This window comes from Rhodamnia argentea, chromosome 10 (assembly GCF_020921035.1).
Source record: "Rhodamnia argentea isolate NSW1041297 chromosome 10, ASM2092103v1, whole genome shotgun sequence".
In the NCBI taxonomy this organism is placed as follows: domain Eukaryota; kingdom Viridiplantae; phylum Streptophyta; class Magnoliopsida; order Myrtales; family Myrtaceae; genus Rhodamnia; species Rhodamnia argentea.
In genome coordinates this window covers 9,246,937-9,272,229 of record NC_063159.1, presented here as the reverse complement: position 1 = coordinate 9,272,229, position 25,293 = coordinate 9,246,937, and the positions used below count along the sequence as shown (strand labels likewise).

At 40.6% G+C, this 25,293-nt stretch overlaps 4 protein-coding genes and 1 long non-coding RNA gene across 8 annotated transcripts; 1 reads left to right on the top strand and 4 right to left on the bottom strand.

Annotated features, from left to right (window-relative positions):
• Positions 1 to 1,132: 1,132 nt before the first annotated feature.
• On the bottom strand, positions 1,133 to 25,040 carry LOC125316755. Its single transcript, XR_007199838.1, has 3 exons — positions 25,021 to 25,040; positions 13,163 to 13,168; positions 1,133 to 1,323 (listed from the first exon to the last, which is right to left on the bottom strand). It is a non-coding gene; the product is annotated as an uncharacterized LOC125316755 (long non-coding RNA).
• Positions 2,469 to 4,829, bottom strand: LOC115739189 (signal recognition particle 14 kDa protein). Its single transcript, XM_030672188.2, has 4 exons — positions 4,690 to 4,829; positions 4,076 to 4,169; positions 3,854 to 3,963; positions 2,469 to 2,967 (listed from the first exon to the last, which is right to left on the bottom strand). The coding sequence occupies exons 1-4, from the start codon at positions 4,690 to 4,692 to the stop codon at positions 2,821 to 2,823; spliced, it is 354 nt and encodes a 117-aa protein (XP_030528048.1). The 5' UTR covers positions 4,693 to 4,829; the 3' UTR covers positions 2,469 to 2,820.
• LOC115739182 (anthranilate synthase beta subunit 2, chloroplastic-like) lies at positions 6,928 to 16,023 on the top strand. 4 transcript variants are annotated; one of them, XM_030672180.2, is made up of 10 exons: positions 6,928 to 7,092; positions 8,917 to 9,092; positions 9,179 to 9,339; positions 10,347 to 10,417; positions 10,583 to 10,620; positions 10,716 to 10,826; positions 11,226 to 11,325; positions 11,604 to 11,739; positions 12,364 to 12,473; positions 15,922 to 16,023. In XM_030672180.2, exons 2-9 carry the CDS (start codon positions 8,978 to 8,980, stop codon positions 12,466 to 12,468), a joined length of 837 nt encoding a protein of 278 aa, XP_030528040.1. In that variant the 5' UTR covers positions 6,928 to 7,092; positions 8,917 to 8,977; the 3' UTR covers positions 12,469 to 12,473; positions 15,922 to 16,023. The 4 variants fall into 4 exon arrangements, with proteins under 4 accessions (XP_030528040.1, XP_030528041.1, XP_048141977.1 ...); XM_048286020.1 differs by having other exon boundaries at positions 6,929 to 7,092; positions 12,364 to 12,515; positions 15,961 to 16,020; XM_030672181.2 differs by lacking the exon at positions 15,922 to 16,023 and having other exon boundaries at positions 8,935 to 9,092; positions 12,364 to 12,635.
• On the bottom strand, positions 16,247 to 19,453 carry LOC115739171 (pentatricopeptide repeat-containing protein At4g01570). Its single transcript, XM_030672147.2, has one exon. The coding sequence runs from the start codon at positions 18,932 to 18,934 to the stop codon at positions 16,559 to 16,561; it is 2,376 nt and encodes a 791-aa protein (XP_030528007.1). The 5' UTR covers positions 18,935 to 19,453; the 3' UTR covers positions 16,247 to 16,558.
• Positions 19,769 to 24,935, bottom strand: LOC115739187 (trigger factor). The gene is made up of 8 exons (XM_030672186.2): positions 24,767 to 24,935; positions 23,906 to 24,012; positions 23,478 to 23,521; positions 23,313 to 23,395; positions 22,948 to 23,056; positions 22,404 to 22,417; positions 21,628 to 21,729; positions 19,769 to 20,282 (listed from the first exon to the last, which is right to left on the bottom strand). Exons 1-8 carry the CDS (start codon positions 24,815 to 24,817, stop codon positions 20,166 to 20,168), a joined length of 627 nt encoding a protein of 208 aa, XP_030528046.1. The 5' UTR covers positions 24,818 to 24,935; the 3' UTR covers positions 19,769 to 20,165.
• Positions 25,041 to 25,293: the final 253 nt, after the last annotated feature.

The window sequence follows — 25,293 nt, the reverse complement described above, 5'->3', positions numbered from 1 at the left end:
GGATGACCCAAGCGACAATGAATTTGATGTGGAGAAATCTTTGAACAAGCGATACTAGTAGTATCGTCAAATACATATAGCCCCCCTCAACATATGTCCTCTACCAATCGTCTTCTTTGTCTTCAAATCCTGAAAAACACATGAATCGGGATAGAAGGTTACAGAACAATTATATTCTTTAGTAAGATGACCGACGGACATAAGATTAAACGGAAAATTTGGGAGGTACATGACGGAAGACAAAGATATGGAGGATGTCAAGGGAACTGTGCCTATCCCTTTTTTTGTGGATAGAGAGCCATCGGCTAATATAACATTGGACACAAACTCATAAAAGGTAGAAAATATACACGAAGACCCGGTCATATGATCGGTAGCACCCGAATCAATGTCCCAGGTGCGAGAGGCGGATGAGAGACATGCTGTTGCATTACCTATCTAAACAAAAGTAGGCATGGAGGAGGAAACTGGCCGAGAAATCTGGGCCTGATTGTACCTAGCAAGTTCCTCTTCTGACATTATGATCAATGTTCCTCTTTCGGAGGATTGAGAAGGAATACGAGACTCAACCGCATTAGCTACATTTGTTGTAGCCGAATGAGATGGCCTTCTATGAAGTTTGTAGCAGAAACGCCGATTATATCCAGGCATACCGCAATAATGACATGTCCGTGCAAGTCCAGTATTATTCCCGTTGTCACCGGACGTACCACTATATGACCGTGGTTGGCCTCTACCAAACCCACGGCCACTACCACCACTACTAAAGCCACGACCACTTCGACCACCACCACGACCTCGACCACTATCTCGGTTCCCTTGGACCGCCAAGGCAAAGCTATCACCTATGGAGGATATATCTTTAGATGAGTCACGTGAAACCCTTAAGACTCAAGAAAAGGTCTCTGTTAGTGAAGCCACAGTGTTTCCACCAAGAATCTGTGAACGAACCGCATCAAACTCTAGTCCGAGTGCTCCCAAAAATCCCATAATCGCCAATTGTTCTCGCTGCTCCCGCATCGTCTTAACATCAGATGTAATTGGCAAGAGATGATTAAGCTCCTCATGCATCTGTTTAAAATCGGTAAAGAATTGAGTAAGAGGCCAACCCTTTACGTCGCCTCCGAAGAAATCCCGAGAAACTTCATAGATCCTTGATAGATTATTTTCTCCAGAGTAAGGACATTCAAATAATCCCACAAATCCTTAACCGTAATGACATGTGTAACCAAGGCAGCCACATGAGATTCCATAGAATTCCACATTTGTCCAAGAATTCTGGCATCTATGGTATCCCATTTAGTATCGCCAGCGGTTCGTTCACTCGTCGGATGGTGATTTTGCTCTCTTCCAATCAATATTACCATCCCAAATCTCTTCCATTGCTGGAAATTGGTGACCTCGGCTAATTTCTCCTCTATCAAACGACTAGAGGATGCAGATATGATTTCGGCCATAATAAGATACTTCCACTAAACTAGGAACAAAACTCCACAAATTATCACTACACCACTTATCACCAACTAAACCCACACCAGTTGAATCAAACCATATGCCTCAAAATGACCTACGTAGATTTGATAAAATCAGCGTACCGGTCGCCACACACAACAATACCCCGCCTTTCTCAATTGATCCACATATCACCACACACAATCAGCCAATCACCATTCACAATAGTACTATGCCCTCCTCACGCATATCGGAAACCACGTCAAACTCCAGAATACCCATTCACTTCACAATAATTTGTACAAAAGCATTTAGAGAGGTGCAAAGCATTTACAAAGCACTTACATTAGCTGTTGTGCCTTCGTTTGCACCTCAAGCGGCAGATCGGATGAGTACTGGTTGTGCGACCACCCAAAAAATAATCGTACCTCAACTAGCAAAGTCAGAAGCGGCCAAAAAATGAGTTGCTGACCCTGGATTGAGTCACACGACCACTAGAAGGGAGTCGCCGAGCCTTGGTGAGGTTAGGCGACCACCGGAAGGGAGTCGCTAGGCTTGGGCGACGTCGGGTTTTGAGTCGCCCGGCTTGGGTGACTCGGATCTTGGCAGGCGACCATCGAAAGGGAGTCGCCAAGCCTAGGTGACATCGGGTTTTGGGTTGCTTGGCCTAGAGGTGCTTGACCGACGCTGGTTTTGGTGGTGATTTGGTGGTCGACGTTGATGGAGATTAGTTCTAGGGTTTAGAGGCTAATTTGGCTCTGATACCATGTAAAGAGTACTCAATTCATTTATTTGATGAGAAGAACGACATACTTATACATGCTAAGGTAAACTCACAAGACTCACAAATCCATAAAGACCATTCTATCCTTTTTTTACTCTTTAACATAGGGGTTGACAAGTGAAGTTGGGGCTCCAACCCGAACTGAATTGCCACAACCGCGGGCGCGCAAGAAAGGCCTTCGCAACAATTATTGTAGCGAGAAGAGAAACAAACAAGAAAGCCTACTTCAAGAGATGAAATTGATCATAAAACGTCAAAGCAGCAATCAAAGAGAGTAATGTACACTCTCCTGACTCGAAGAAAGATGCATAAAAAAGACTGTAAGCGGTCACTCGGAAGATGAGATGTTCACAAACTCTAGCTACTGAAATATAGTAATCAGAGGCCGCCCGGTCGAAAAAATCTCCAGAGACTATAAGCATTTGAATATCAATGGATAATGTACTCGTATTGACAAAACTTAGTAACAAATTGGCTTCTGCGACCCCTTGTGGCATCTTCTTCTACTTCTGCAGCTTTTGTCTTGTCCTTCCTCTCCCTTTTTTTTGGGAGCAGTCCTAAGTGCCTTGCTGAAAAATTGGCTTTCACGACACTTGGCGTGACTTCTTCGACACCGCTCCTTCAGCAGCTTTTTTCTTGTCTTTCCTCTCCCTCTTCTTTAGAGCAGTCATGTGTGCCTTGAGAATCGTGGCATAAGAAGCTTGAAAGCGCTGATGATCTTTAGCTCCTACCTATTTATTCATTACAATAGCAAGAATAATGGCAAAATTAGTCATCAACTCTTCACTAAAAATAAGGATAAGGCGACACGAACTATTATAGACCCAAAAATGTCATCCAGAATTGCATGGAACTGAAGAGATACTGGTTTTCGACTCCCAAAAAAAGAGTTGACGAATGGAAATTGAGAGTGCTCTTCCAAGAGATCATTGTAAACCATCAAGCATTTCCTGATCTCAATACTCGTTATTATGTTTATGATATGATCCACGGACAGAATTTTGCTCCTATTTTATCTGAAATTTGCAAATCCTCACAACATAATTTTTCGTGAGGATTAATTTAATTAGTCAAAGGATTTTCTATTACCTCAATGCATTGAAATCTTGAAATAGTTTTGCTGTCTCGTGTGGTGTTTCTGTCCAATACAGGGGAATTCCTAATATTTTATAGGAACTTGAGAACCAGATCTGGTGATCTGAAAAGAAGTATACAACATAGAACAAACTAAATAATATTTGCTCCTTCTGAGGAATCACATTGACAGAGACAAACCATTTGTATCTCAGGACAAAGGCTTGAAACCACATTACATGCCTAGAAAAGTCATCCAGCACAACCCAATCCAATGTAAGTTATTTATTATGAAGGTCTCAACCAAGTGGTCAACATGGAGCAGGCCCAGACGTGTGTTTGTCTATGTAATGTCTGTATAGATATATGTAGCGAACATTCCAAGCACCATGCAGCCCATTTTTTCTGACCCAGAGAAATGCTAGAGATTCAATTAGGTTGAAATTACAGATTGCACCAAGGAAACAATTATAGCGAGGACCAAATCGCATACACATGTACACATGAACACCCCCATATCTCTGAGAGAGAGAGAGAGCATACCGAGGTAGAAATGGTCTTCTTGCCATCAGTTGCACGGATGAGGCATCTATACTCAATCGAGTCACCAGCAGTTTTCATCTTATTCCTTTGAACCTTAGACTTCAAGGAAGCTAGAGAGCACAACAGTTCTTGCAGTTAAATTCCACGCAACGTAGCATCATCGCAAGAACAATTGACAAACAAAAATGTGGAATCATCCGACTAAACAAAAATACTTCATACATCGTTTGAGAGTAACCCAAACGGAGCCCTGTTCTGTACTTCTCTCGTACATGCTAGTGAGTTCATTCAAAAAGGGGTCTGGCTGGAGAAGAACCTAGAACAGAAGCAAACATAAAATTAGAGAACCCAAGAAACCATAAAGAACATTACATCATAAAACAGCAGCGCCTCTAACGCGGACCACACAACACCCAGCACACACTACGCAGACCTATATCTTACTAAAAGATTCGCATTGCGACACCGCCACTCAACACTCCAAAATTCTCCAGACCTCAATCAACACAAGCTCCAAACTAATCGAATCAGCGACAGGAATTTGCTACCATCGGACGCAGACTCCCTACGATTCCATGAACTAAAGCTATAGGCAGGCAACTTTGAGTCGATCAATCGCCAACAACTTCCAGATAGATCGGTTTTCCACAATCAGAGTGTCATAGCGAAGCGACACACAGACGAATCATCGCACGCCCAATCAAAACACGCGAAGGAGAAAAAGTTGCAAAACACGAATCAAAGCATTGCATGCAAGTGATGAAATAGACAATCGATCCGCAGTCCGCAACTCAGCAGGCGAATCCGGAAGGGAAAGAGAAGGGAGGCGGCGGTACCATGGCGAATTCTGCGGTAAGAGAAACCCTAATTTCGTCTCTGCCGCCGCGTATATTGGGCAGCGATTTGCTTCTCTCTCGCTCTCGTCCCAACTCCGAGTCTTTTGAGCGTGGCTAGATCGCATGTATATAATTTAATCTCATCTTTCGAGCAAAAAAAATATATTTTTCATTTTACTCTATTTATTAAGCAGAAAAATATTATTTGAAAAAAAATTCCTAAAAATTATTATTATTATTATTATTTTTGGTAAGGACTAAAAATTATTATTTCATCGCTTGACATTAGAAAAAATTTCAAAAAAGAACCCAAAGTGCTCTCATTTTCTCAAATAAAGGCATGGAGTGAATCTTATTTCAAATAAAAGCTTAAAGTACCCTAATTGTGTCAAAAGAGGGCTTGAAATGCGCATTGTTTTAACTAAAGGCCTAAAGTGACTATATCGCTCTCAAAAAAGGGCATGAGTTATTTTAGCTAGAGACATTTTGGTCATTTACTAAATTTTTTTTTTTTTTTGCGTGTTTTTTTTAAAAGAAATTTTAAAAAACAACAAAAAATTTAAAAATAAAAAAGAAAAAAGAAAGAAAGGAAGAACACAGGGGGAGGCTTTTGACCTCTCGCTTGTGGCCTCCGCCCCGCCTCCTGGGGCCGGCGACCCTGTCGACCAGGAATGAGGGCTAGGGGTAGGCAACCCCGGTGGGGCGGCGACCATAGGCGGGGAGGTCAAAAACCTCCCCCCTGTGTTTTTTTTTTTTTTTTTTTGTATTTTTTTTTGTTTTAATTTAATTTAATAAAAATTTAGATTAAATTTATGGTTTTATGAAAATACCCACAATTGGTTGGAAAATTTGGCCGGCCGGGAAGGCCAGGCCTTTATTTAAAACAACTATAATTACTTCAGACTCTTATTTGAAATAAAGTTCACTTCATACCTTTATTTAAGAAAATGATGGCACTTGGGGCCATTTTTTGAAATTTTTCCTTGAAATTGTTACTCTTCGATCAAAAAAATTATTGCTGAGAAATATTTCATTATTGGCAAATTCATTCTGAATACTTTCATAGTTGATCTTTCTGCAAGTGATACATAATTTTTTTTTTTCGCTAGTTATTGTCACTTTTGAGTAATATGTTTCCAAGTGACATCATAGCCCTTTTTCATAGTAGCTGAATGTGCAAGAGTAAAGAAGCAAGCGTAATAAACATAAGTCATTCGAGAAATATATATACGTGAGGAAATTTCATGCGAAGGTTGGACAACCGCATTAGTCAAGTGGGTGATTTTAACTTTTACGACAAAAATCACAATAAATTAATAAAACTAATTAACAAATTGTAAAGTGAATTTACCATATGATTGTCAAGTTTTGCTTATTCATCATTTCTCGTTGTAATCAAGTTTAGTAAGTTTGCCAAAAGTCCAATTCAGTGAGGTTGCGAAAGGAAAATTTTGGGTAGGCTCTGATTATTTCTACAAAACGCAATAAGAAAACGTTTTTATTTTATTTTATAATGATTGGTTTATGAAAAATAAGTTAGTTTAGAAAAACATTTTCATCCAAGGAAAAAATCTCTTTAAAAGTGGGAAAAATATTTTCCTCTTTGAGAAGAGAAAAATATTTTCTCTCTTCTTTCTTTCCTCAATTTCTTTACATCCATTTTCTTTACGTACAATTTTGTTTACTTCTTAACTTCTTTTATTCTTTTTCTTTTTTATTTTCTTCTTTTTTCCTTTTCTCCTTCTTCCTCCTTCCTCCATCCACGGCTCCTCCCTCCTTCTTTCTTCATCGGCTGTGAACCTTGGCAACGGCCGATAGCCCGGCGATTGGTCATGACGTGGGCTAGCAAGCTCTAGACTCGCCCAATCCCGATTATCTTAGGCTCACTTGAGGTCGACGAGCCTCGCTTGCGATAGGTCACTGGCTGTAGCCGTAGCTGGGGCCCGCGGCGAGGGCCCCGCGACCAGCCAAGACTAGAAGGAAAAAAAAAAAGAAAAACGATAAATTCTTATAAGATTTTAATTTTATTAAAAATTCAAAAAATATTTTTGAAAACGTTATATTTTCGCGAAATAACCGGAGTCAATTTCCACTGCCTTTTCTTTAATTTTTACGAGTCAAATTGAGTTATTTTCCTTTTTAACAATTTTTAAAAAATTGGACATGTGTAGTTGATCTCACCAATCACATTGGATTCTCAATTAAATCGAAAACCCATCGATCAACTCGAGCTGCAGTGATCACCTCAAATGAGAAAGCCCCCCGTCGCCCTCAGTCTCAGCAGCCACCCACGACCCTTCCTCAGCCACCATCCCCCCTCCACGCCTCCGTCGCCGGCCACTCCTCGGCAACCCATCTCAGTCGCGCTCCGCGTCACCTCCCTCGCTCCCGGTCGTGCCACAGGTCGCCTCTCTCTCTCTCTCTCTCTCTCTCTCTCTGTGACATGCTTTGTGAGTATTTCGTGGTCGGTTGTTTGATGTGTTTGGAAGCTGAATTTGTTGCTTTAATTTCTTCAGTGCATGCATAAAAAAATCAATTCTTTTGTTGCGGTTTGCATGCATTCGAGGGGATTATTCGAGCCGAAGGATTCCCATTTCATGTTATGATAAAAGAGAGGTTTTTGTTGTGTGGAGCACCCGTGAGGCAGTGCACGGGCGCGCCGTGGGTTGGATTCGTGGAAGCTTTTTCCCCGGGGACGGGGAATGTGATCGCCGGCCCTGCCCTGCTCCTTGGCTGTCTCTATGGCAGCATTCATTTCCGGGTTGGTTCAGAATGGGGATAAGGTTAATGCATTTCACTCGTTCTTGCCTTGTCGGTTCTCTTGCTAATGTGGACATCTCGGAACTTGGAAATTGGGTACATGGTCTTGTTGAAGTTCTTGGGTATTAATCCCGCCTGTTCATAAGCACTGTATTTATCGTTATGTATGCCGAGTGTGGCGGCATTCTTGGTGCAAAGAATATTTTCAATGGGAATAAATGCAGAGAAGAGACATCTTGAACTTCAGTCATGATTGGGGCTGATCAGCTTCGGAAAGCTGAGGAAGCGTTTGCAATTGTTTGATAAGATGGTTTCTGGTAAATGCTTGTACTTTTTGTAGCCGTCTTGGATCAGAGAAGAGTGGTCATCATTTTTTTCCTCAATTCTACGAAAAAGGTCTATGGTTTTACTAACTATACTTGCTTATTGGATCTTTTGAGTCGTACAGAACGTCTTGATAGCCGAGAACTTCGTCAATCAGATGCCATTTCAACATGATGGACTTACATGGGTAACTTTTCTTAGTGCTTGCGAACAATATGGCTAACCAAAATGGCAATCGAAATTGCCAAATGACTATTAGCCTATAACGAGAAGATTTTTCAGTTCATACGCTTCTGTCCAATGTTCATGCGCATGGTCGCTGGGTCGATGGGGTTGGTAGCCAAGATGAGAAGTTGAGGGCATTATTGGAAGTGAGAAAGGCGCTTCTATAAGGATGCATTAGCATTGTAAAGGAAAACCAACGATTGTACTGGGGGCAACAACTCATCAATAAAACCTGATGTTTTGCGTGCTCAATAAATAAGATGGACAGAGGAGAAGAAGAGGCTATGTTCCAGACATTAGCTCAGTTTTGGATGACATGGAGCAGCAACTGAAGGAAAAACAGTTCAGATAATATTATTCAAGTTGTCATTTTAGTTTTCCAATTTCGGGTTGTCTTTTCGTGATGTTAGTTGTAATACGAGGCTTATTGTTTTCATTTTACTTCCTCGTATGGTTGGTTTGTTGGATTTAATTATCTTATTGGATGATCTATTTGGTGCCAGTGTTGCCTCTTGTAACATGGATATCTGGTTTAGTCAAGATGGATTTACTTATCATATCCCAGTGTGATCTTATTCCACTTTTAAATTTATTTAGAATAAAGATAATGAGGAATGAATGTTGGATGAGAACAATGCTGACTTGTTTTGTGTTATTTTCCTTTAAAATGAAGAACCATATGAGGCAGTGTTATAAGAAAGAACCATATTAGCACATAATCAGAGAAGACATTTATTCTTTAAGGTCTTTCCTTGTATGTAAGAACCATATAAGGAAATGTGATAAACAAAAGAACTATATTAGCACAAAATCAAAGCTGAGATTTGTCCTTTAAGGTTTTTCCTTGTATGTGTAATAAAAATGGAGTGATTTGATGTCAATAGCATTTGCTTCTCGATCTCGTTTAGAGCTATACAGGCTTTCTCTACTGTGCAGTGCACACATAATACTCTCTCCACTGAACTCCATCTCCATCAAGATGGCTGCTGCTGGGATGCCTCGCTGCTCTCTCAAGTACCCAAGGCCTTCCTTCTCTCATAAAACCCTGCAAGATCCTCGCTTAAATAGCCTCTTTGTGATTGGCCACACCTCAAGTATGTAATCTTTGAGCACATTCTTTCATCCTCTGCTTTTCTCTGTGATTTTATGAACGAAGCTAAGTTTTTCTTTTCATTTGCAGAGCTGAGTTTTGTGGGACAAAATAAAAGAAAATTTGTTGCAAAGGCCAGATCTTTATCTAATTCTAAGTTGAATTCCAGGTCTCCTGTGTCCATTAGAAAGAGTGATGAACCAATCATTGTCATTGACAATTATGACAGTTTCACTTACAACCTTTGCCAGGTAATTTTGTTGTTCTCTGGTTTTGCTTGAACAGAGAAAGCGATAAACATTAGTTGGTTGCCTCCTTTGACGTCAATTGCCTTGTTTTTTATTCACATCCAACATTTTGGAGGAAAGTTTTTTGCTTTTTTTTTTTTTTTTTGTATTTTCTTTTTCATTGTGAGATTGGGATGTAGCTTCATTTGAAGGAGCCTAGGTGGTGAAACTGGATGCATGTGTGTACACGCGCGCTCGCGTGCTTGTGTGAGGTAGGGTTTCCAGGCCTTCTGATAGCACCCCGATTTCTCTCATCAAGTTGTGAATATGCCTCCTCTCCCATCTGAATTGGGTAATTACAAAAGAAGAGGCCACTGAGGCTGGGCCCTAAGGGATTTGCCTTCTCTAGGACTCAATCTTACGTAGTATGCTTTTTTGCTCTGTATTTTTATATCGAGTCTTGACTCTTGACCACTTCAGTCACTCTTGGGTGACATTTAGATTCTGGATGGTTTATTTCACTTATTATGTGGTTTAGTTGAAGAGATTCAAAATGGCAAAACCTGGAGTTTATTGCAGTTGCTACATGGAATCTGCATAAACGTGGTTCTTGTCAGTATTGAACTAATGCTAGTATGGCATATGCATATGGTAGTCCATTCTCTAAGACTTCCCTGAAACTCACATCCACCTTTTGCACGGTCAATCATGGCATCATTTTTGATTGGATTGAAAAGGATGCTTCACTGAAATGTTTAACATGTTAAAGTAGAAATTCGGAAGCTTTTCCACTTGTAAGGTGATTTTGATGAAATACGAGGTCCATCCTGAGCAAAAAAAGCACTGTACGAGACCTAATACGACAGAAGCATCAGCCTCATATATATATAGCGCAGAGTCCATCTGCACACAAGCACTTAGGTGTGTTTGGGAGGTCATTTATGCAATTGCAGAGTCTGTGAGCTGTGCAGGTGCATACTTGTTATGCAAATGTACGGCAATCCTTGTGACCTTATAGTGTCAATTTTCAGTATTTGGGAGAGCTGGGTTGTAAGTTTGAGGTTTACCGGAATGATGAATTGACTGTGGAGGAATTGAAAAGGTAAGAAATTTCCTCTTCTTTCATTTTCGTTAAGATACAATAGCGCACCACTTTTTATGCAAGACAGACCTTTCCGGTCATTCGCCACTTGATATGTGCTAGCTCAATTTGTGTGCCTCACTTGAAAGGAGCACTCTTCTAACTGATAGCTTCCGCGTATTGTAGCAAAAAGCCAAGAGGAGTGCTTATATCCCCAGGACCAGGTTAGAGCTTCTATGATGTGATACCATTTGATTGGCTATTTCTTGAAGGAAAGTCAAAAGAATATCGTACCTATGCTGTAGCATTATTGTTGTAGGTACACCCCAGGATTCTGGAATCTCTTTGCAGACTGTTCTTGAACTGGGGCCCATGGTTCCACTCTTTGGAGTATGCATGGGTCTACAATGCATTGGGGAGGCCTTTGGAGGTGTGTCTTTTTGAACAAAAGCATATGCTTATGGCAGATCTATTGGATCTTTTTTTTTTATAATTGCTTGTTTCAGGGGACCAAGAAATACTTGATATAGATAAATTCTGATTTTGTGCAGGAAAGCACATTTTCGAAGCCCCTAAAAGCAACTTTTAGTGGCACAAACTATTATGTGTGCAGGATCTTGAGTTACCTGGCTCAAGTCAAATCTCCCATAAAATTAAACAAATTATTATCCTGCTTTATGCTTTCTCTGCACAGAATTCAGTGTTTTGTCACCATTGTACTGGCCTCTACTTTCTTATGATGGAGAAAATGGTTCTAGGTGGCATCTGAACTTTATGTTCTATTCATTGTCGATGTGAAGCATTTACACTGTAGCATGTGGTGCATCAGGGAAGATTGTGCGTTCTCCTTACGGTGTGATGCATGGAAAAAGTTCCCTTGTGTATTATGACGAGAAGGGAGAAGATGGCTTATTTTCTGGATTATCAAAGTATGTCTGCATTCCTTTTCTAGTATTTTTATTCCACAAGTATAGGTGGGACTTATTTCTTTTGTCAAGCTCTGAGATGGATATTTGTTGGGCAAATACAACTGTGTATAGCTAGAATCAGCGCTATTGATGTCCTTTTGTAGCAGGATCACTTCCTTGTTAGTGTTCCAAACTGATATTGTACACAAATCTTCATTTTATTACCAGTTACTTGACATAAAGCACAGTGCATTATTCATGTATCAGTGTGTAAAACAGCTTCCTTTTGTCTTTTGCAGCCCTTTCACTGCTGGTAGATACCACAGCCTAGTGATCGATAAGGAGAGTTTTCCTGGTGAAGTTCTGGAGGTCACAGCATGGACCGAAGATGGACTGATTATGGCCGCTCGTCACAAAACTTACAAGCATCTACAGGTGTCTACTCATCTCTATTCATTAAAAAGATTTGCGATTTCTTCCAGAACTTAGATGATGTTCTCTTAATTCACGCTCATTTGGCCCCACCTTCACATTAACAACCGCGATGTGGGAGAAACTATTAATAAGTAGTGCAATCTTTTCAGTATGGGTGGATTTTTGGCATATGTTTGTGAATGATTTATCCTTTCTCTGCATGCGTGCACGCTTGACGGGATTATTAGATGTCCTACTTTACAATCTACACGCACACTTTGACATTTTTCTGGCGAGTCTTGTGCTTTTTTGTGGCACCCAAATCTTGTTCATTGCACTGAGGAGGCTTCACAAGTACGTCTCTGCACTCAATTCGTGGTTAATGTAAACAGAGATTTTGGTTTTTTGACCACAACATCTCATCAAAGACTTAGACATTTTGCTTTCCGGATTGTTGTGACTACATCTGTTGTCTAGTCCGTGTGCAATGAGGTGGTGATGTTATTTGTCCGTGTCATGTATATTTTTGGACATTTCTCTTTTCGTTTGGTAGTGCCGTGTCGGTTTATTCCATATTAGTATGTTGACATGTCCGGTGATGCCTACAATTGCGAAAACCATATCGTGCTGACTCGGGCATTTCAGGGTGTCCAATTTCATCCAGAAAGCATCATAACCAACGAAGGCAAGACGATTGTTCGTAATTTCGTCAGATTGATTGAGACCAAAGAGGCTGAAGCTCAGAACTAGAGGAGGCGTCTGTTAGAGAAAATTTGCTTTGTTATTCAATTTAGTTGGCTCGGTAGACATTCTACTCCTTGTATTATCCATCGGGGCTAGCCTGTTGAACCATTCTGTTTGATCTCCATCTGGGCATAATTCTCGCTTTGAAGATCTATCGATCAACTTCTTGATACTAGTAGAGTTAGATACTTTCATTGAAAGGTGTTCACTGGATACATAGAAAGCACACTAGTAGTTCAATTACTTTAATTGAAAGACGTTCACTAAATACATAGAAAAATACATAGAAAGCACAACGTAATATGGTGACAGGTATAATCTCCTGTGTAATGACTCAGAAGCTTCTTCAATGTTGTCATCGAAGTAATAAAATTACCAACCTTTTGGCCATAAGTTGAGTAGAAGTGTTGCCATGTGCGCCTTAGTTTTTCGATCTCCCTCCCGAGATAATCCAAAGTCGTGTCGGTCACATGGTCGGGGGAGACCCCAATATTGAGCGTCATTTTTAAGAACTTATATTCGTCTATATTCATCCTTCAGACGCCTCGCCTCGCCTTGCTGTGCACTTCAATGAGCGTGTTAAATGTCGCGGCATATCCCACTCGTCCTCATTTGAGAGAAAAGATTGCATGCTTCGTCGTTCCTGCCAGCTTTCCCCAAGTTGTTAATCACTGTGTTGTACATTACACATCTAAGTAACCCCATGCTTCATTAGCTTGTCCAGGACTGCATTTGGGTGTGCGCGAATAATTGTGCGATTTTGGCGTACTTAACACTTTGCACGCTTTCGCGGTTCAAAATTGGCACTAATCAACATTTATTTGTTTTATTTTGAAATTAAAATAATAGATTAACTGAATGTCCTTGCCAAATAGTGTGACTGTTTGCGGTTATTTTTTATTAGTTCTAATTTTGAATTTTTTAATTATTTAAGTATTAGGGGCTCTTACAACCTCCGAAGAGATGTGTCCAAATTTATAGTTCTTTGGATATGAAGAGTATGTCCGATTAATCATTTTTGAACATGAAGAGGTGTGTTTGAATTAATCATTTTTTAATAGGAAGAGATGTGTCCGAATTAACCGTTTTCAAACATGAAGAGGTGTGTCCTAGTTAACCGTTTTTGGATTTACGCTTATGGTGGTCGACACATGCCGCAAAGATACAAGGTGACATCATGGCCAATAGAAGGGGTTATGGGTGGGCCAAATCATCCCAAACGAGCCATGCGTTATGCTCGTTAAATCAAATTCTAAGACATTCTAATTGGACATAAATAATTCAAAACGATAACATCAACTCTTTAATTTTTCCTTATAAGAGTAGTACTTGTCTAAGAAAACCTACCATAAATCCCTAACCAATGGCATCTAATATTAGTTCATATGCTAAAATTTCCATTACGCCACACGCAAAATATGTATATAGTACTATAAATTTCCCTGCCACTTTCTACGTGAAACATTGGGAAAATGGTTTGTTGCATATCTATTCATTTTGAAACATACCAATTGGACAATTCGATTAAATTCGTTTTGTTTGACATATGTATTTGTGTAAAAATGGCTCGTACTCATTTGTTATTGGTCGGAATGCACTCAAATCTTGGAGAGATCTCAACAACACTTGGTTCTTTAATCAACAAAAATAATCGAGCATGTGAGATTAGATGATTCAGTTCCATATCTATTTTATCACCGATTTAGCAATCTTCAAAATCAACTTTTTATTTGGTAAAAATTGAATTTTAAAATTCAAATTTTGTTGCCAATCTTTTTTTGTTAACACAAGTGCATGATCCAACAATCACTTATTATTTTGATATAAGTATTTATCCGATAAACGTGTTTCCAACCCAAACTGTGAATGTGGAAAGATTCGTTGTTCGAACATGTCCTAATTCAAGTTAAAAACACCCACCAAAGTAGAGATATCTTTTTCTTTAGTTTTTAGTTATATTAAATTTTCCAAATTTCCTTGTTCATTTTAAAAATCGAATAATAAATAAGTTGACTAAAATAATGCCATCTTTAGTTTCATTTTACCATAGTTTCAATCAAATCCCAAATCATGAATTTAGATTTTCCATAACTTCATAACAAAACATATTGAAGATATGATGTAAAAAATACGATTTCATATGTTTCTATTTTTTTTTTTTGTGGTAAAAGTAAGTATGTACTGAACTTTTCAAAAGCACTAAATATAGTGAAGAAGCCGAACACAAAAACCTTGTACCCCATATGACACGAAGGTGTGTCCTAAAGGATGCAAAGGTGTAGCGGCATAGCAAAATACATGGGAGCCAAGCATACTAAGCTAGAAGGGCCAAACAGCGGCCAAACATAAAAGAAAATAAAAGGCAGAGTGGCTCTATACATGTTCCGCACCCAAGGGGACAAAAGCGGCTGAAACAGGCCCGCCCAGGCATCAAAGCAAGAAAGAACAAATAGACCAGAAGAAAACCAACAGCTAGGGAGAGGCGGTGTCATAACAAATAGTGGGTGATATACCCCAATTCCTTTGCACTCGCCTGTTGCAGGGGATGCCTTCTATCCGAGTAAAAGTAAGTCCTTTGTCTCTTACAACCTTTAGAAAGTGCTTGAGGATCGCCGGTAGGTAAAAGGGTTGGTTCCTGAGACAAATATGGTTCCTCTCAGTCTAAATAATGTGACATAGCGCTCCAAGAGAGAATCTAGCAATACAGTGAACCAAGACCGACCACCAATGTGCCTCATAGCCCACCGAATAGTATCCTGCCATGAATAGTTCTGCTAAGAAAGGTTGCATTTGGAGGCCCACAACAAAGCAAGAGGACCCGTAATAGCACCCCCGAAGAAAAGGTTTCATATGTTTCTATTAACTCCAATTAATCCTAAAATTGGATTATTGTGACTGTAGTGGCCTAGAGTTTTAACACTCAAAAAGATCTCGCGGTCAAAGTGCTAACAATATGAAAATATTAAGATTTCATAATTATTTATAATTGGGTGATTTTTTTTCTTTTCCTCAGTTGAGTTAAAAAAAATGAGGCTTAAAAGTTAATATATATTATGGCAAGCAAAAGTCAAACTTTTTCGGTCTCTTTGACCAACAAAATCTTATGGTCGCTAATGTCAAGAACTTCCGTTGCGCAGTGCACACGTAATACGCACACCACCGAACTCCATCTCCATCAAGATGGCTGCTGCTGGGATGCCTCACTGCTATCTCAAGTACCCGAGACCTTCCTTCTCTCATAAAACCCTGCAAGATCCTAAGTTTAAATCGCCTCTCTATGACTGACATTACCTCAAGTATGTGATCTTTGAGCACGTTCTTTCATCCTCTGCTTTTCTCTGTCGTTTTACAAACAAAATTAAGTTTCCCTTCTCATTTGCAGAACTGAGTTTTGTGTCACAAAATCGGAGAAAATTTGTGATCGATAAGGAGAGTTTTCCAGGCGAAGATCCGGAGGAGGCTTCAGTTGAAGAAAATTTGCATTGTTATTGAATTTAGTTGGCTCAGAACTAGACATTCTACTCATTGTACTATCCAACGTGGCTAGCCTGTTGAACCAATAGTGATTTTTCACTTCTTGTTCTTTTTTTTTCCTTTTTTGAAACCTGCAGCTCTCGTGATTTCACTTTTATTCATCTTTTTTATCTACATCTGTGCATAATTCTCGCTTTAAAGTTCTATCAATCAACTTGTTGATACCAGTGGTTAAGTTTTTCATTGGAACTGAATATATAGAAAGCACAAAATCCCATGGACTCTAAAAGGGTGTACAAACTGTGAAACGTAACTCCTTACAAAAACAAACTTCAGCATATTCAAATGTATGATCAATCGTGATCCGGAAAATTGATCATATAATGAAATAACCCTTTAGACAATCATCACTGTCACACTAGAAGTACAATTTACCTCTAGATTCTTATATCAGAGTCAAATTCACACAATGTAAACACTAAATTAATCGTCGTCACTATCAACATCTAACACTAAATTTAAACAATGCTAGAAACATTACGCAATCGCTCCATTGTCATGAGAAAGATCAGGAAGATAATTCAATTACCTGCGAACAGACATCCCCAAGAAAGTTTCTGCATTAACCAGAAACAGAATCATCTGTGTCCACGCGCACCATTGAAGCCTTCTGATACCTTAGTTTTTCGATCTCCCTCCCGAGAAAATCCAAAGTCGTGTCGGTCACATGGTTAGGGGAGACCCCGGCATCGAGCATCATTTTCAGGAACTTGTATGCGTCCTTCAAACGCCCTGCCTTGCTGTGCACTTCAATTAGCGTGTTAAACGTCACGACGTCGGGGCAAATCCCACTTGTCCTCATCTGCTCGAAAAGCTTGCATGCTTCGTCGATCCTACCAGCTTTCCCCAAGGCGTTAATCAGCGTGTTGTACATTACTACGTCTAGGTAACCCCCGTGCTTCATTAGCTTGTCCAGGACCGCACTTGCTAGGTCCGCTTTCCCCATCTTGCCGAGCCCCTGAATGATCAGGTTGTATGTCACGATGTCTGTGGGGCACACCCGCTCACCCATCTCGTTGAGCACGCCCAATGCCTCGTCGAAATAGCCTTTCTTGACAAAGGAGCTCATCAGGGAGTTGTACGTGTAGCTCGTTGGGTCGATGCCCATATCGGTGAACATCTCAAACAACTTGCAGGCCAAGCTCAACTTTCCCTTCGCTAGAAAGATCGATAAGAAGGTATTGACCATGTCGGTATCTAACGTGCTGGTCCCTTGGCCTTGAACACGTGGCCCTTTTGAAAGCGAAAACAGCTGAGGAGTATAATCCCCGGCATTCACTTGACTAGCCAACCGATCCATGTATGGGGACGATGACCACTGATCAGAATCGATACACAAAGCCTCATCATCTCCAGTCACGGGCTCTTCCGAGACAGTAGGAGAACCCACCAGACTCATAATTTCATGGAAGCCACCTTTAGATGGGAACATTGGAGTGTAATCCTTTCTTTTGCTCTTATAACGCTCCATCGCAGTCTCCATGTCGGCTTGCCACTTGAGAACGCTTGGGACCAGATTTCCGTCCCTAATGTGCTTCATGAGCATCTCCATCCCATCCCACCAACCGTGCTTGTGAAATCCAATCAAGAGGGAAGTTATCGTGACCAGGTCCACGACAAAACCTCTGACTTCCATTTCTTGCACCAGTTTAAGAGCTTCCTCGAGTTGACCTTCCTTACAGAGCTGCACCGTGACAATGCTATAAGTAATGCCGTCCACAAACTGACCCTTTTTCTTCAAGTCGCAGAATATCGTATACGCTCCCTCGGCCCTTCCATTCTTGAATAGCCCGTCAATGAGGATGTTGTATGTCCAGCATGTGGCCCTTATTCCTTCCTGAACCATCTTATCGAAAAGTTGGCACGCCTCGTTCACTCTCTTTGCCTTAAGAAGTCCATCTAGGAGAGAATTATAAGCAATCACATCCGGTCGAAATCCATTGTACTGCATTTCATCGAAAATTCTGGCGGCATCATCAATAAGGTATGATTTCGAGCAGCCTTGAATGAGAATTCTATACGTAAAGGCATCAGGGTCGTGGCCAGACCCTTTCATTTCCCCCCACACAATCAGCGCGTCTCTGACCTTGCCGGCCAAGCAGAGCGACTGGATCAAGCTATTATAGGTGCACAAATCGGGCCCGAATGAACCCAAACTCTTTGCCTTCATCTCTTCGAAAAGGCGCAGACAAGACGGCAAATCGCCCCAACAGCCGAACGCGTGAATGCAAATGTTATAACCCCAAGCATCCAACTCAAACCCATCCTTCCCTCTCAATTTGTCAAACAACTCCCTGAACTCGGCTCTCATGTCCGCCTTCCTAAGAGCGACGAGCACCTCATTGTACGCGACCGCGCTTGGGAGCGAAACCTCGCCATTTGAACTGTCCAAGAGCTTATAGAAAATCGACAGCGCCAGACCCACCTGGCCCTTCCTTACGAGCGCGGCGAGCACCGAAGTATACATATGGGAATTCAGCCTCATGCCGAGCTCTTCCATGTGATCGAGAATCTCGAGCGCGGCGTCGAACTTGCCCGACCGGATGAACGCATCGAGGAGGAGCTTGAAGGTCCAAGAATCAGCGACAACGCCGTCCTCCTTCATCAGGCGGAGCAGGAGAGGGACCTCCTCGAGCTGGTGGGCTCGGCACATGACCCAGAACAGGTGGGAGTACATGCTCGCCGAGTGTTTGCCGAAATGCGCGAGAGAGCGAGACCACGTGAAGAACTCGAGCTTTCTCGATGGGTGGAGGGATCTGTGGGAGAGGATCTGGCGGAGAAGAGAGTCAGTGACCGGGACGGTGTCCGGGCCGAGATTGCGGGTCCCGGACTGCGAGAGGGTCTTGGCGACGGAGGCGACGAGGAGGGTATTCGCCAACTGGTGAGGCCGTGAAGACGACGGCTTCTTGGAGGCTTTGAGAGCATGACGATGATGCATTGGGATGAATGGCGATGGTGGCGAGGATGACGACGACGACTCGCAAGTGCAGTCATCACAAGAAGTTCAGTTCGGCACAGGACGCGCGAGCGAATTTGAAACGGGGTTGAGAAAGATGAGCGTTCTTTGAAAGAGCTTTGCCGAAGTGGGGGAGCCTTTATATCAAATTACCTGCCGTACCAACGAAAAATCTACCAACCATACAATACCATACGAAACAAAATGGAATGTCACATAGAAAAATGTCAGTTAGAATCTTTATTTTCATCTACGACTACGATTAAATTTTGTTCGAAATCTACCCACGATAAGAAAAAAAAAATTGCGGTCGCCAAAAATGGCCGCTTATCAATTTATGAATTTCGTGAAAAATTACCGAAACATAAAGTAGTAGAGCTACCTTGAAGGTGAGTTATGTGCTAATATGTAACGTTACTACTGTGAAAGCAAATCACAAATCACTCTCTCACGACAGAAGTTATCGACTGATAGGATAATTACTATACTTGAGCATGGTTGTGATTGCAGTGATTTGAGGTTGATTTACCAGGTGCGTCCATTGCACCGTGTCATTGCGAAGCGCATAGCCATATTTTACTATTAACTTTGGGGTAATTAATTCCTATAAGATGAAGCACTTCACTGACGCTCAGCGTTTGTCAAGGAGACTAAAAAAGTTTTGACTTAAAAGTATGGTCTTTGAATAGTTATAGCACGCTAACCAGAGCAAGTACGCATCAAACGATTCAAGAAGGCTATATTGACGCTAAAAATTGCATCTGGGACGGGGGCAAAAATCGATTTTCGATGGAAGAGAATAACAGGGGGGGATTCGGGCTAGCAGCTTTATCAATGCACCAACGTCTGTGAATTTGGTGTGAGAACTGTACCATGGACATTTTGTAAAACTGGTCCTATTTATGATGACGGCATGTGTCCCCTCTTGAAGCCTATGGATTGCGAAGAGAATCCACATCTTGCCGACAAGTAGCAATTCTCAACCCTCCCGGCGACATTCCACGTCACCGCTCAAATGACATCTTTGGGTGCTATTTCTATACTCGACTGCTCATTCGAAAAAGTGCAAAAAATTCACGAGCCCACTCAGCTGTGCATACGAAGAACTTCGATCCATCCCCTCCTCGTTCACATGGAGGCCATCAATGTAAAATCTTCTTGATTTTCCTAAGAATGCTGAGAGCATCATAATCAAGACCCTGTCCGGTTCGTTTCATTCCAGCAGTTGCACGACAGCACTGAAACTGAAGGTTTCACCTGGTTCAAAACTGTCTTCTAGGTCCTCAAAACTCTGCTCAACCGTCAAATCTTTCCCAACTTTTAAGCCGTTCTGCAAAAGGAAAAGGAAATAAGAAGATTGTCATAAAAGTTTCCCATGCAAAGCTGCGACACGTGAGAAATGGATCCTCCAAAGGAAGGAAATGTTGTTTGTTTATGTGATACTCTCTTGCGCAAGCAACAGTGAGTGATGAGGGTTAAATGCTGCTCCCCTCACTGTTTTGTCGACTCTTCTCTAAATGCAACTGGAAGGAAAGGATTATCTATAGAGTACAAACCTCCCTACGAATTTGACCTTATCTCCCAAGTGTGCAGTAAGAAAAATAACACCCTCACTTAAGTGCAGTAAGAAATTATATCTGTCCTTGTTCTCCCATTTGGTGAAACAGAGGAAACAGAAGTGGCGGCAAATATCCGTGTATCATGGGAATGCATGGAAGAATCTTCATTTTGGGTTGTGCATGTGTTGATGACTGAGTCACCACCTTGCTCTATCTAATGTCCAACTCTTGATTGTGGTTTCTTGGCTGAATGAGAAAGAAGAGTGTGATGCGAGAGAAAGACCATGACTAGAAAGAACAGAAGATGATTTCACCGAGGTTGAAAAGAAGGTTAGGTTCGAACCTTGGCCTAAATTTGATGTATATGTAAGTCATTTACCCACTCTAGTGTTGTGAATAAATCATATGTTCTATACGTAAACTAGATCGGTCATGTTTACATATATTTATAGTGCGTGATATTGAATACCAGATATGTGGCCGAATGACATCATGGGTGCATCAAAAAGGGACTGACGTTTGTGCAAAGTGAGAACGAAGTGTCACGCTAGACAAAGCTATGCCCTAGGAGCGACCTGTTGAACCCTGGGTACAGGGCAAAATGTTGCACGGTGAGAACCACCTATTGAAATCATGAAGCCACCTCTAGAATCCTACTTGTGCGATCGTCTCTGTCTATCGTTGGAATTATATGACACGTGTCATTCGATAACATCTACTCGAACTATTATAATTAGCATTTCCGATCCCTAGAAGAGGTGGAGAATTTCTGCCTCACTAACAGTGTGTACAGGCTGGCCTAGATTGAGAAAACTCGGAAATCAAGGTCCTGGAAAAGAAGTGCGCAGGGCAAACTAAGTGAATTTGGGGACGTAACAGTATAAGATAGTCTCTTTGATGTTCATGAGGAATAGATTGGACTGTTTTTCCATTTGGACATGTCTTGCAAATGAAGCATCGTGTACTAGGTAGGAAGTTTAAAATTATGTTAAATGAGAAGGAATTCTCAGCTTCACTAAGGTCACAGATCACAAACACAAATGCATATATGGAGGAGGCGAGAGACGTCAGAAACTAATACGAGAGTGCATCTATGACAACGAGTTAGGCATCTACCTTCTGAACATACTCGGCAACGGTGGAGTTAATGACATTCTTGATCACTTGCTTGTAAACTTTAGAAGGTCCAAGGATTTCTAGCAAAATGTCTCTGGGTATCTGCGCTAAGACAACAGCCACAGATATTAGCATTACCAGCATGCCATAAAAGAAGGTTATGCATCAACACAACATCCTCAAATGCTCCGCAGGTAGGAGGGGAAAAAATTGCGAGCAACCTCAAGTGTCAAACCAAGCATATATATATTAAACAAAGGAAGATTCGAATTCAGTCATCATGCGCTTGAGAAAGGATATATCCAAGACAGAGAACAAACAGATGGACCCAGCAAACAGCGAATTCTTAGCTGGAACACCTCCATTAAAAGAAGAGGGGAGGAATGAGCACCATAGCATCATTATAAGCTGTTCCCCTAAATAAAGATTGTATAACATATTTCAACAGTCCCTGTTTTGTTGAATCTCACATGATTAAATATGGGAGAATGACAAAGAAAAATTCTCACAGAAGGTTAATTAGCAAGAGAACACTGCGTCAAAGATTCCATCTAAATTGAAGTCCCACATATGGCTGAATAAATTTTGAGGGATATTATGCTTAGCATTCCACTTGCACACTTTAATTTTTACCAACGAATTATTTACTTTTCATTTGCTATCTGCCCATTGTTTAAGTATAAAAGCTCATCCTTGGTCTAAATTTTCTATTTATAGAGCCAAGAAGCCACGCCAATAAAGTATCTGCAGCATGATAAGAGGATTCAGAAACTTACATTCGGTGTTTTCCCTGGCAATTTGCAAATGTCACCGACGATGTCAGAAGAAGATCAAAGGAAAAAATGGTTAACTTGGTCAAAATGATAGTAACAATAAACACAATCATATTTATAGAGTGAGCAGAGAAGTGGATTCACCACGCAGCAAATCATATTCTTGCATACACAGTGCTTCAATGAGTCATTATTTGGCACTTAAATTGATAGCACAGTCAAAAATTTTCTTGCTTTCAGTTCAAAATGCAATTTCAACATGCTGCAGGGAGGCTTCCTTCTGCAACAAATTGATGAGGAGAAAGAGGGAGAATAATTTAGGAAAGAAGGAACATTTCATCTGCACGAGTGAAAGCTTCACAAAGTTGGCTAATATAAAATGAGATAAAGCCATATGGTCGACTATTTTGACCGTGAAAATAGTAGAAACCATGGTTCAAAACATCATATTCCATAGCTGTCCAATGCCATGAACACAATGTCCTTTCTCATGATATCAAGACAGCAAGAACTACTCTATTAGACATTCTCTACTAGGTGATTTTACCTCCCTTTTCTCTGCGAAACCCTGGAATTGGCTGGGCAGCAGCAACCAACTTGTCAAACACGTCATTGAAAATCACTTGAGTTTTGGCACCAGATACCTCTACCCTTATCTAGACAAAGAAATACAAATATCATCATGCCAGAAAGTTGAGTACTGAAGTGCCGAAAGAGCAAAAAATGTATTAAATTTGTCTTATCCACAGGGAAGCTCTAGGAAATACAAAGGCCATTTGCCTTTGGCACAATTCCCTCATTCTTTAATTATTACTTATATAACAGGTTTGACATGCACCCATATCAAGATCTTGAGACACTACATATTGAAAGAATTTCTTAGATGCAGCAAAATATCATAATGCTTCTCACCTTCAGTTCTCTATCACTGCTGCTAGTTGTGTTGGTAACTGAAACGTCTTCAAAATGAGGAGCAGCCTCAACATTTTCGATGCCTAATTCAAAATTATATAAGGTGTAAGAAGCCACAAACATGATTACCAGAAAGTTAAGAGTGGTATATGAACCAAAAAGAACCTGGTGCTGCAGAAAAAATAGCTCCAAAACCTTTATTATTCCTCCTGAAAAATGACAAAACAAATTCTCAATAAAATTCCATAAGGGATGGTAAACTCTTGGTAATAGAGGCCCGCAACATAAAATTGGTTCAACCCATTCCTACAGAAGCATAGGGCATGTTAAAGCAAATCGATCAAAACGTAAAGCCTCCAACATCTTATGAACACACAACCTGAAAATGTAGATCGACAATAAGAAAAGACCAGCTAACGATTAAAATCTGAAGAATAACTATGGTAAATCAGAAACGACATTGTCCAAGGCAAGAATCATTAATAATGGAGGGAGATATTATTATATGGCACTGCCCGCCCGAGCAGTGGTACAAACTTACGAGTTCATGATTATCTTAGCTTATGTAGTTACAAGACAAAGAGCAAAAGTACCTTCCGCCGAATTCTTGAGGGAAGTATCTCCTTTGAAGGGAGAGACGAGCAACTTTCGAAGACACACTTGGGATGGAAACGTTCACGGCTTGCTTCACATTTATTATCTGACACAATTGCAACAAAATTCCGACTTCAAAAGGAAGTGATGAAACATTAAGATTAACAAAACTCCAGACCAAATGAACTAAACAACAATCTTCTGAGACTTGCACAGAAAGACAATTTGATATTCCAGAAGCAGGCCATTCTAACACAACCTCTTTATTCCCCATCCCATGTTACATTTTCTCTTTCTAGAGGGTGACAAAGTCTTTAATTGTTTTTCAACTTTAGCTATTGTTGACTTACACCACATAAGATTTTCCCTTTCACCGTCGAAGCTCGTTAAGAACAGAATCAGTTAGGCCAAATAAAGAGAATGGCACAAGGGATGCCTCGCGGTTTCGGTCTCCTGCATTCGCATATAGAGAGACAAGAACTTTGTCTCTTTACAACTTAACATTGTCAACATCATCAAAGCACAAAACTCACAACAGAGAAGCACCTTCAATAGAACGCGAAAATTCGGCAATTGCCCATGATCAAAATGCAACTTCCGTGGCTGTCTCGTGCTCATATGTGATGTTATCTCCCTCTCCCCCTCAAGAAAACAACAAAGAAAAAGCTCTGCGCAAGGTATTGACGGAGAAAGAAGTGCAGTTACACACAAGACCAGTCGAAGGAAAAGAAGAATCTACGAAAGGAGACAATTAAAGCGGAACAGAGCACATTCACATCGGAAAGAACAGTTCAATGCTGGCAACCGAAACAGAAACAGAAGAACATAAAAAGAAGAGGTCTGGTTTCGACGAGGTTAACCTTATGATTTGAACCCAGAAGAGGAGGATTGTTGGTGATGGCTACTTCCATTTCCCTCTCTGTACTCTTCTCTCTCCCTCTCCCTCTCTCTCTCTCTCTCTGTGGAAGGCTGGAAGTCCCGTCCCGGCTAAACGGAAGAAGATGATACCCCAGGCCGATTATATCCGGTTCGGTCCCGATAGCTTATCGGTTCATTCCGGTTCAGTTCTAATAACACTTTCTCACATATTAGAGAAATGATTGGATAATAACACAAATGATGATTTTGTTCCGAAATACAACATAATTTCTAAATTTTTAATTTATATAATACGATTTTTAAATTTCGACTTAATATATAATGTCATTTTTAAGCTTTTAATTGTTCAATGTAAACTCTAAATTATATATAAATATTTAAAATTTAATTAATGCCACATTGAATATTGGACAAAATTTAAGGATTGTTCGATAAAATTAAAAGTTCGTATGGTTGGTATTGGATATTGAAAGAAGTTCTTAGATTTGATTAATTGAAAAATTTAAGA